Source organism: Babylonia areolata, chromosome 12 (assembly GCF_041734735.1).
Source record: "Babylonia areolata isolate BAREFJ2019XMU chromosome 12, ASM4173473v1, whole genome shotgun sequence".
NCBI classification, from domain to species: Eukaryota; Metazoa; Mollusca; class Gastropoda; order Neogastropoda; family Buccinidae; genus Babylonia; species Babylonia areolata.
In genome coordinates, this window is record NC_134887.1 from 299,008 (window position 1) to 311,521 (window position 12,514).

Consider the following 12,514-nt stretch of genomic DNA (forward strand, 5'->3'; position numbering starts at 1 on the left):
TTGTACCTCCTCCTCCTCCTATCATGATTGTACCTCCTCCTCCTCCTGTCATGATTGTACCTCCTCCTCCTCCTATCATGATTGTATGTCCTCCTCCTCCTGTCATGATTGTGCCTCCTCCTCCTCCTGTCATGATTGTACCTCCGCCTCCTGTCATGATTGTACCTCCTCCTCCTCCTATCATGATTGTACCTCCTCCTCCTCCTCCTCCTATCATGACTGTACCTCCTCCTATCATGATTGTACCTTGTCCTCCTATTGACAAGCCTTTCTTCTAGTCAGCTAAACACTGTGTGTGACTGACAAGCCTTTCTTCTAGTCAGCTAAGCACAGTGTGTGTGACGGACAAGCCTTTCATCTAGTCAGCTAAGCACAGTGTGTGTGACTGACAAGCCTTTCTTCTAGTCAGCTAAACACAGTGTGTGTGACGGACAAGCCTTTCATACAGTCAGCTAAACACAGTGTGTGTGTGATGGACAAGCCTTTCTTCTAGTCAGCTGAACACAGTGTGTGTGACTGACAAGCCTTTCTTCTAGTCAGCGAAGCACAGTGTGTGTGACGGACAAGCCTTTCATACAGTCAGCAAAACACAGTGTGTATGACGGACAAGCCTTTCTTCTAGTCAGCTATGCACTGTGTGTGACGGACAAGCCTTTCACACAGTCAGCTAAGCACAGTGTGTGTGATGGACAAGCCTTTCTTCTAGTCAGCTAAACACAGTGTGTGTGACGGACAAGCCTTTCACACAGTCAGCTAAGCACAGTGTGTGTGATGGACAAGCCTTTCTTCTAGTCAGCTAAACACAGTGTGTGTGACGGACAAGTCTTTCTTATAGTCAGCTAAACACAGTGTGACTGACACACTGTTTTCCAATGCTATGTGCTACAGAAAACACCCTTACTGACACACTGTTTTCCAATGCTATGTGCTACAGAAAACACCCTTACTGACACACTGTTTTCCAATGCTATGTGCTACAGGAAATACCCCTACTGACACACTGTTTTCCAATGCTGTGTGCTACAGAAAACACCCATACTGACACACTGTTTTCCAATGCTATGTGCTACAGAAAACACCCCTGCTGACACACTGTTTCCCAATGCTATGTGCTACTCAAAACACCCCTGCTGACACACTGTTTTCCAATGCTATGTGCTACAGAAAACACCCTTACTGACACACTGTTTTCCAATGCTATGTGCTACAGAAAACACCCTTACTGACACACTGTTTTCCAATGCTGTGTGCTACAGAAAACACCCTTACTGACACACTGTTTTCCAATGCTATGTGCTACAGAAAACACCCTTACTGACACACTGTTTTCCAATGCTATGTGCTACAGAAAACACCCCTACTGACACACTGTTTTCCAATGCTATGTGCTACAGAAAACACCCCTGCTGACACACTGTTTTCCAATGCTATGTGCTACAGAAAACACCCTTACTGACACACTGTTTTCCAATGCTATGTGCTACAGGAAACACCCCTACTGACACACTGTTTCCCAATGCTATGTGCTACAGAAAACACCCTTACTGACACACTGTTTCCCAATGCTGTGTGCTACAGAAAACACCCTTACTGACACACTGTTTCCCAATGCTGTGTGCTACAGAAACACCCTTACTGACACACTGTTTCCCAATGCTATGTGCTACAGAAAACACCCCTACTGACACACTGTTTCCCAATGCTATGTGCTACAGAAAACACCCCTACTGCCACACTGTTTCCCAATGCTATGTGCTACAGAAAACACCCTTACTGACACACTGTTTTCCAATGCTATGTGCTACAGGAAACACCCTTACTGACACACTGTTTTCCAATGCTATGTGCTACAGAAAACACCACTACTGACACACTGTTTTCCAATGCTATGTGCTACAGAAAACACCCTTACTGACACACTGTTTTCCAATGCTATGTGCTACAGAAAACACCCTTACTGACACACTGTTTCCCAATGCTATGTGCTACAGAAAACACCCCTGCTGACACACTGTTTTCCAATGCTATGTGCTACAGAAAACACCCTTACTGACACACTGTTTTCCAATGCTATGTGCTACAGAAAACACCCCTACTGACACACTGTTTCCCAATGCTATGTGCTACAGAAAACACCCCTACTGACACACTGTTTCCCAATGCTGTGTGCTACAGAAAACACCCCTACTGACACACTGTTTTCCAATGCTATGTGCTACAGAAAACACCCCTACTGACACACTGTTTCCCAATGCTATGTGCTACAGAAAACACCCCTACTGACACACTGTTTTCCAATGCTATGTGCTACAGAAAACACCCCTACTGACACACTGTTTCCCAATGCTGTGTGCTACAGAAAACACCCTTACTGACACACTGTTTCCCAATGCTATGTGCTACAGAAAACACCCTTACTGACACACTGTTTTCCAATGCTATGTGCTACAGGAAACACCCTTACTGACACACTGTTTTCCAATGCTATGTGCTACAGGAAATACCCCTACTGACACACTGTTTTCCAATGCTATGTGCTACAGAAAACACCCTTACTGACACACTGTTTTCCAATGCTATGTGCTACAGGAAACACCCTTACTGACACACTGTTTTCCAATGCTATGTGCTACAGAAAACACCCTTACTGACACACTGTTTTCCAATGCTATGTGCTACAGGAAACACCCTTACTGACACACTGTTTCCCAATGCTATGTGCTACAGAAAACACCCCTACTGACACACTGTTTCCCAATGCTATGTGCTACAGAAAACACCCCTACTGCCACACTGTTTCCCAATGCTGTGTGCTACAGAAAACACCCTTACTGACACACTGTTTCCCAATGCTATGTGCTACAGGAAACACCCTTACTGACACACTGTTTTCCAATGCTATGTGCTACAGAAAACACCCTTACTGACACACTGTTTCCCAATGCTGTGTGCTACAGAAAACACCCTTACTGACACACTGTTTCCCAATGCTATGTGCTACAGAAAACACCCTTACTGACACACTGTTTCCCAATGCTATGTGCTACAGGAAACACCCTTACTGACACACTGTTTTCCAATGCTATGTGCTACAGGAAATACCCCTACTGACACACTGTTTTCCAATGCTATGTGCTACAGAAAACACCCTTACTGACACACTGTTTTCCAATGCTATGTGCTACAGGAAACACCTCTGCTGACACACTGTTTTCCAATGCTATGTGCTACAGGAAACACCCTTACTGACACACTGTTTTCCAATGCTATGTGCTACAGGAAACACCCTTACTGACACACTGTTTTCCAATGCTATGTGCAACAGAGGACACCCCCACTGGTGAAGGGCAGACAACCAATGCTGAAGAAACTGCAACAGGGGAGGAAACCACTGCAGGGGAGACCACGGCTACTGAGGACCCCACCACAGCAGGGGAGACCACCACTGCTGAGGACACCACTACAGCAGGGGAGACGACTGCTGGGGAGACTCCAGCTGGAGAGACAGCCCGGGAAGGTGTTGAAGAGGAGGCAGAGCTGAAAGAGACCCAGGAAATAGAGAAGGAAGCTAAGCCTGGTGGTGTGTGTGTGTGTGGAGGGGGGGGATGTGTGTTGTGCTGTGTTGTACTGTGCTGTGTTGTGTTGTGCTGTGCTATGTTGTGCTGTGTTGTGTGTGCTGTTCTGTTCTGTGCTGTGCTGTGCTGTCATGTGATGTGTTGTGCTGTGTTGTCATGTTTTCTATTGTGTTGTGCTGTATTGTGTTGTGCTGTACTGTGCTATATTGGGTTATGATATGTTGTCTTGAATTGTGCTGTATTGTGTTGCGTTGTATTGTGTTGTGTTGTATTGTGTTGTGCTGTATTGTGTTGTGTTGTACTGTATTGTGTTGTGTTGTATTGTGTTGTGCTGTATTGTGTTGTGCTGTACTGTGCTATATTGGGTTATGATATGCTGTCTTGAAATGTGCTGTATTGTGTTGCGTTGTATTGTGTTGTGTTGTATTGTGTTGTGCTGTATTGTGTTGTGTTGTACTGTGTTGTGTTGTGTTGTATTGTGTTGTGTTGTATTGTGTTGTGCTGTATTGTGTTGTGCTGTACTGTGCTGTATTGGGTTATGATATGTTGTCTTGAATTGTGCTGTATTTTGTTGTGTTGTATTGTGTTATACTGTATTGTGTTGTGCTGTATTGTGTTGTGTTGTACTGTATTGTGTTGTGTTGTATTGTGTTGTGCTGTGTTGTGTTGTGTTGTGCTGTGTTGTGTTGTGCTGTATTGTGGTGTCTTGTATTGTGTTGTGCTGTATTGTGTTGTGTTGTATTGTGTTATGCTGTGTTGTGTTGTGCTGTATTGGGTTGTGTTGTACTGTATTGTGTTGTGTTGTATTGTGTTGTGTTGTATTGTGTTATGCTGTGTTCTGTTGTGCTGTATTGGGTTGTGTTGTATTGTGTTGTGCTGTATTGTGTTGTGCTGTATTGGGTTGTGTTGTATTGTGCCATGTTTGGTTGTGATATATTGTCTTGAATTGTGCTGTATTGTGTTGTGTTGTATTGTGTTATGCTGTGTTGTGTTGTGCTGTATTGTGTTGTGTTGTATTGTGTTATGCTGTATTGTGTTGTGCTGTATTTGGTTGTGTTGTATTGTGTTGTGCTGTATTGTGTTATGCTGTATTGGGTTGTGTTGTATTGTGCTATGTTTGGTTGTGATATATTGTCTTGAATTGTGCTGTGTTGTGTTGTTTTGTGTTGTGTTATATTATGTTGTTTTGTAAGGTATTGAATTTTGTTGCATTGTGTTGTGTTGTGTTGTGTTGAATTGTTCCATATTGTATTGTGTTGTGTGTATTGCATTATGTTGTGTTGTGTTGAATTGTTCCATATTGTATTGTGTTGTGTGTATCGCATTATGTTGTGTTGTGTTGTGTTGTTCCATATTGTATTGTGTTGTGTGTATTGCATTATGTTGTGTTGTGTTGAATTGTTCCATATTGTATTGTGTTGTGTGTATTGCATCATGTTGTGTTGTGTTGAATTGTTCCATATTGTATTGTGTTGTGTGTATTGCATCATGTTGTGTTGTGTTGAATTGTTCCATATTGTATTGTGTTGTGTTGAATTGTTCCATATTGTATTGTGTTGTGTGTATTGCATCATGTTGTGTTGTGTTGAATTGTTCCGTATTGTGTTGTGTTGCGTGTATTGCATTATGTTGTGTTGTGTTGAATTGTTCCATATTGTATTGTGTTGTGTTGAATTGTTCCATATTGTATTGTGTTGTGTGTATTGCATCATGTTGTGTTGAATTGTTCCATATTGTATTGTGTTGTGTGTATTGCATTATGTTGTGTTGTGTTGAATTGTTCCATATTGTATTGCGTTGTGTTGAATTGTTCCATATTGCATTCTGTTGTGTGTATTGCATCATGTTGTGTTGAATTGTTCCATATTGTATTGTGTTGTGTGTATTGCATTATGTTGTGTTGTGTTGAATTGTTCCATATTGTATTGTGTTGTGTGTATTGCATTATGTTGTGTTGTGTTGAATTGTTCCATATTGTATTGTGTTGTGTGTATTGCATTATGTTGTGTTGTGTTGAATTGTTCCATATTGTGTTGTGTGTATTGCATTACATTGTGTTGTATCATATTGTACTTTTTATCGCCCTCTTTTGTCACAGCAGATTTCTTGGTATGAAATTTGGGCTGCTCTCACAATGAGGGTATGTCACTGCAGTGCAGCGCCTGCTGGTGTACTTGTTTTCCTGTCAAAATGGATTTTTCTACACGTTTGCCAGGAATAACCCTTTTGTTGCTGTGGGTTCTTTTATGTGCACTAAATGGATGCTATGCATGGGACCTCGGTTATTGTCTCTTCTGTATGACCAGCATTCATCCCACCACTCAAGGTCCAGTGGAGGGGGAGAAAATAATTCCCAGTGTGAGATTCAATCTCCTGTGTTCAGATTCTCTGGCTTCCTAGGTGGACGCTTTGTCTCTGGGCCAGCCCTCCACAAGGTTGACTTCATTTCTTGATTCAGTGCCTCAATGTTGGGGTCACCATTGTTCACTTCATTCCTTCATTCAGTGCCTCAATGTTGGGGTCACCATTGTTCACTTCATTCCTTCATTCAGTGCCTCAATGTTGGGGTCACCATTGTTCACTTCATTCCTTGATTAAGTGCCTCAATGTTAAGATAAGATAAGATAAGATAAGATAAGAATAACTTTATTATCTCCAACTGGAGAAATTTGGTCAGGTGCATTATCACAACATAGATAAGTAAACAACATGGGGACCATAACTGTAAAAGCCAACAACATCCCCTACAAATATTACGAAGATACAAATGTAAAAGAAAAAAAAAATCACATACATCGTTTCATACATATATCCACACACTGCAGGTAATAACTAGTATTCTTAATGTAAAAACAGAAAGAATTAAGAAACATTATTTGAATATAATTATAAACATAGCCTACTATACTGCACATTGATTATAATAGACAGATAAGATAAGAATAAAGATGAATTGCGGAAAACCACAACCAGATAATCAGCACACACCCGCACCACCACCCCCCCCTCCACACACACACACACACACACACACCCACCCTCGGATAACTTGATTAAACAAGAGTATTTGCTTTTAAAAACATTGCAATTAATTATTACATCGTAATTATTAAACAGAAATATATTTAGAATATGGACGTTAGCAATGGACGTTGGGGTCACCATTGTTCAGTGCCTCAGTGTTGGGGTCACCATTGTTCACTTCATTCCTTGATTCAGTGCCTCAGTGTTGGGGTCACCATTGTTCACTTCATTTCTTGATTCAGTGCCTCAATGTTGGGGTCACCATTGTTCACTTCATTTCTTGATTCAGTGCCTCAATGTTGGGGTCACCATTGTTCACTTCATTTCTTGATTCAGTGCCTCAATGTTGGGGTCACCATTGTTCACTTCATTCCTTCATTCAGTGCCTCAGTGTTGGGGTCACCATTGTTCAGTGCCTCAGTGTTGGGGTCACCATTGTTCAGTGCCTCAGTGTTGGGGTCACCATTGTTCACTCCATTCCTTCATTCAGTGCCTCAGTGTTGGGGTCACCATTGTTCAGTGCCTCAGTGTTGGGGTCACCATTGTTCACTCCATTCCTTCATTCAGTGCCTCAGTGTTGGGGTCACCATTGTTCACTCCATTCCTTCATTCAGTGCCTCAGTGTTGGGGTCACCATTGTTCAGTGCCTCAGTGTTGGGGTCACCATTGTTCACTCCATTCCTTCATTCAGTGCCTCAGTGTTTGGGTCACCATTGTTCACTTCATTCCTTCATTCAGTGCCTCAGTGTTTGGGTCACCATTGTTCACTCCATTCCTTCATTCAGTGCCTCAGTGTTGGGGTCACCATTGTTCACTCCATTCCTTCATTCAGTGCCTCAGTGTTGGGGTCACCATTGTTCAGTGCCTCAGTGTTGGGGTCACCATTGTTCACTCCATTCCTTCATTCAGTGCCTCAGTGTTGGGGTCACCATTGTTCACTCCATTCCTTCATTCAGTGCCTCAGTGTTGGGGTCACCATTGTTCACTCCATTCCTTCATTCAGTGCCTCAGTGTTTGGGTCACCATTGTTCAGTGCCTCAGTGTTGGGGTCACCATTGTTCACTCCATTCCTTCATTCAGTGCCTCAGTATTGGGGTCACCATTGTTCAGTGCCTCAATGTTGGTGTCATCATTGTTCTGTGAAGTCACCATTGTTCAGTGCCTCAGTGTTGGGGTCACCATTGTTCAGTGCCTCAGTGTTGGGGTCACCATTGTTCTGTGAGGTCACCATTGTTCAGTGCCTCAGTGTTGGGGTCACCATTGTTCAGTGCCTCAGTGTTGGTGTCACTATTGTTCTGTGAGGTCACAATTGTTCAGTGCCTCAGTGTTGGTGTCACTATTGTTCTGTGAGGTCACCATTGTTCAGTGCATCAGTGTTGGGGTCACCATTGTTCAGTGCCTCAGTGTTGGTGTCACTATTGTTCTGTGAGGTCACCATTGTTCAGTGCATCAGTGTTGGGGTCACCATTGTTCAGTGCCTCAGTGTTGGTGTCACTGTTGTTCTGTGAGGTCACCATTGTTCAGTGCCTCAGTGTTGGGGTCACCCTTGTTCTGTGAGGTCACCATTGTTCAGTGCCTCAGTGTTGGGGTCACCATTGTTCTGTGAGGTCACCATTGTTCAGTGCCTCAGTGTTGGGGTCAGTGTTGTTGTGATCACCCCTGCAGTGTTTGTGGTCTTGGTCCTTTCATACCAAGGGATACAGACAGCTTCCTCCTGTGAGTGTTCAGACAGCTTCCTTATGGCAACATGATTACCATGACTGTTCAGACAGCTGCCTTATGGCAACATGATTACCATGACTGTTCAGACAGCTTCCTTATGGCAACATGATTACCATGACTGTTCAGACAGCTTCCTTATGGCAACATGATTACCATGACTGTTCAGACAGCTTCCTTATGGCAACATGATTTCTGTGACTGTTCAGACAGCTTCCTTATGGCAACATGATTACCATGACTGTTCAGACAGCGTCCTTATGGCAACATGATTTCTGTGACTGTTCAGACAGCTGCCTTATGGCAACATGATTACCATGACTGTTCAGACAGCTGCCTTATGGCAACATTATTTCTGTGACTGTTCAGACAGCTTCCTTATGGCAACATGATTACCATGACTGTTCAGACAGCTTCCTTATGGCAACATGATTACCATGACTGTTCAGACAGCTGCCTTATGGCAACATGATTTCTGTGACTGTTCAGACAGCTTCCTTATGGCAACATGATTTCTGTGACTGTTCAGACAGCTTCCTTATGGCAACATGATTACCATGACTGTTCAGACAGCTTCCTTATGGCAACATGATTTCTGTGACTGTTCAGACAGCTTCCTTATGGCAACATGATTTCTGTGACTGTTCAGACAGCTTCCTTATGGCAACATGATTTCTGTGACTGTTCAGACATCTTCCTTATGGCAACATGATTTCCATGACTGTTCAGACAGCTTCCTTATGGCAACATGATTTCTGTGACTGTTCAGACATCTTCCTTATGGCAACATGATTACCATGTCTGTTCAGACAGCTTCCTTACGGCAACATGATTTCTGTGACTGTTCAGACACCTTCCTTATGGCAACATGATTTCTGTGACTGTTCAGACAGCCATATGTTGTCAGCATTAGGTAAGCTTGGAATGGGATCTTGATGCCAGAACTGTGGATTGTAGGTGTGTCATGTGACTTGTGACTTCCTGTGTCATGTGGCTGCATGTATGTCAGGTGACCTTGTGTCACGTGACAGTGTCATGTAAGTGAAAATGTGTATACGACAGTGTCATGTTATTGTATGTGTGTCATGTAAGTGAAGTGTGTTATATGACAGATTCATGTGACTGTGTAAGTCATATGACTATGTGTGTCATTTAAGTGAAGTATGTCATGTGACAGTGTCATGTGACCATTGTAGTGTGTCATGTGACAATGTCATGTGATCATGTATGTCATGTGAGTGTAGTTTGTCACATGACAATGCCATGTGACCATGTGTATCATGTGAGTGAAATGTGCCATGTGACAATGTCAAGTGACCATGTGTGTCATGTGAGTCAAGTGTGTCACATGACAATGTCATGTGGCCACGTGTGTCATTTGAGTCAAGTGTGTCACATGACAATGTCATGTGACCATGTGTGTCATGTGAGTCAAGTGTGTCACATGGCAATGTCATGTGACCATGTGTTATATGAGTCAAGTGTGTCATGTGACAATGTCATGTGACCATGTGTATCATGTGAGTCAAGTATTTCCCATGGTGCACTGTCCAGTCGGAGCGGAGGAAGGTGTGGAGGTTGGTGTGGAGCGAGCGTCATCGCGGGTGAGCCATGACTCGCAGGGCGGTCCCTTCGCCCCACAGGCTGCACGCAGCTCCCCCACGCTGGAAGGAGAGGGGGAGGAGAAGGAGGGGAGGGTACCCACCGCTCCACACCTCCCCTCCCCTGAACGCACTGCAACCATGATGGAGGGAACCATGTCCAACAGTGCTCTGGTCAGTGGTTGTTACATGGTCATTATGCTGATGGTCAGTGGTCGTTACATGGTCATTATGTGCTCTGGTCAGTGGTCGTTACATGGTCATTATGCTGATGGTCAGTGGTCATTACATGGTAATTATGCTGATGGTCAGTGGTCGTTACATGGTCATTATGTGCTCTGGTCAGTGGTCGTTACATGGTCATTATGCTGATGGTCAGTGGTCATTACATGGTAATTATGCTGATGGTCAGTGGTCGTTACATGGTCATTATGTGCTCTGGTCAGTGGTCGTTACATGGTCATTATGCTGATGGTCAGTGGTCGTTACATGGTCATTATGCTGATGGTCAGTGGTCGTTACATGGTCATTATGCTGATGGTCAGTGGTCTTTACATCGTCATTATGCTGATGGTCAGTGGTCATTACATGGTCATTATGCTGATGGTCAGTGGTCGTTACATGGTCATTATGCTGATGGTCAGTGGTCATTACATGGTCATTATGCTGATGGTCAGTGGTCGTTACTGAGTCATTATGGTGATGGTCAGTGGTGATTACAGGCCTTGTTTCACTGAGTCATTATGGTGATGGTCAGTGATGATTACAGGCCTTGTTTCATTGTCATTATGGTGATGGTCAGTGGTGATTACAGGCCTTGTTTCATTGTCATTATGGTGATGGTCAGTGGTGATTACAGGCCTTGTTTCACTGAGTCATTATGGTGATGGTCAGTGGTGATTACAGGCCTTGTTTCATTGTCATTATGGTGATGGTCAGTGGTGATTACAGGCCTTGTTTCATTGTCATTATGGTGATGGTCAGTGGTGATTACAGGCCTTGTTTCACTGAGTCATTATGGTGATGGTCAGTGGTAATTACAGGCCTTGTTTCACTGAGTCATTATGGTGATGGTCAGTGGTGATTACAGGTCTTGTTTCACTGAGTCATTATGGTGATGGTCAGTGGTGATTACAGGCCTTGTTTCACTGAGTCATTATGGTGATGGTCAGTGGTGATTACAGGCCTTGTTTCACTGAGTCATTATTGTGATGGTCAGTGATAATTACAGGCCTTGTTTCATTGTCATTATGGTGATGGTCAGTGGTGATTACAGGCCTTGTTTCATTGTCATTATGGTGATGGTCAGTGGTGATTACAGGCCTTGTTTCACTGAGTCATTATGGTGATGGTCAGTGGTGATTACAGGCCTTGTTTCACTGAGTCATTATGGTGATGGTCAGTGGTCATTACAGGCCTTGTTTCACTGAGTCATTATGGTGATGGTCAGTGGTCATTACAGGCCTTGTTTCATTGTCATTATGGTGATGGTCAGTGGTGATTACAGGCCTTGTTTCACTGAGTCATTATGGTGATGGTCAGTGGTGATTACAGGCCTTGTTTCACTGAGTCATTATGGTGATGGTCAGTGGTGATTACAGGCCTTGTTTCACTGAGTCATTATGGTGATGGTCAGTGGTGATTACAGGCCTTGTTTCATTGTCATTATGGTGATGGTCAGTGGTAATTACAGGCCTTGTTTCACTGAGTCATTATCATGATTTTCATAGTTAAGTGTTGAATACCGCCCTTATTGTGATGATCAGTGGTGATATATTTTGCCCTTAGTTCACTTAGTCATTGTTGTGTTCAGTGGTGATACATCATTATTTCACTGACTCATTATGGTTATGGTCAGTGATGATATCTACCTGATATATTGTGGTAAGTGATATCTGCCTGATATATTGTGGTAAGTGATATCTGCCTGATATGGCTGTTGATGATATCTGCCTGATATATTGTGTTAATTAATATCTACCCAATATATTGTGTTCAGTGATACCTACCTGTTATATTGTGGTCAGTGATATCTACCCAATATATTGGCTCAGTGGTGATATCTACATGATGTGGTCAGTAGTGATATCTACATTGTATATTGTGGTCAGTGATATCTACCCAATATATTGTGTTCAGTGATACCTACCTGTTATATTGTGTTCAGTGATATCTACCCAATATATTGGCTCAGTAGTTATATCCACATGATGTAGTCAGTAGTGATATCTACATTATATATTGTGGTCAGTAGTGATAGCTACCTGGTATGTTGTGGTCAGTGGTGATATCTACCTAATATATTGTGGTCAGTGGTGATATGTACCTGATGTGGTCAGTGCTGATATCTTCATGATATATTGTGGTCAGTGGTGATATCTTCATGATATATTGTGGTCAGTGGTATCTTCATGATATATTGTGGTCAGTGCTGATATCTTCATGATATATTGTGGTCAGTGGTATCTTCATGATATATTGTGGTCAGTGGTATCTTCATGATATATTGTGATCAGTGCTGATATCTTCATGATGTATTGTGGTCAGTGATATCTTCATGATATATTGTGGTCAGTGGTATCTTCATGATATATT

The 12,514-nt window shown here is 42.9% G+C and overlaps 1 protein-coding gene across 1 annotated transcript in view; it reads left to right on the forward strand.

Annotated features, from left to right (window-relative positions):
• The window catches only part of LOC143288286 (cilia- and flagella-associated protein 251-like), a 128,393-nt gene that overhangs the window by 13,200 nt on the left and 102,679 nt on the right, over window positions 1-12,514 (forward strand). The window contains 2 exon segments of the mRNA XM_076596633.1: window positions 3,326-3,580; window positions 9,873-10,093. Of these exon segments, the coding sequence (XP_076452748.1) occupies window positions 3,326-3,580; window positions 9,873-10,093 (476 nt within the window).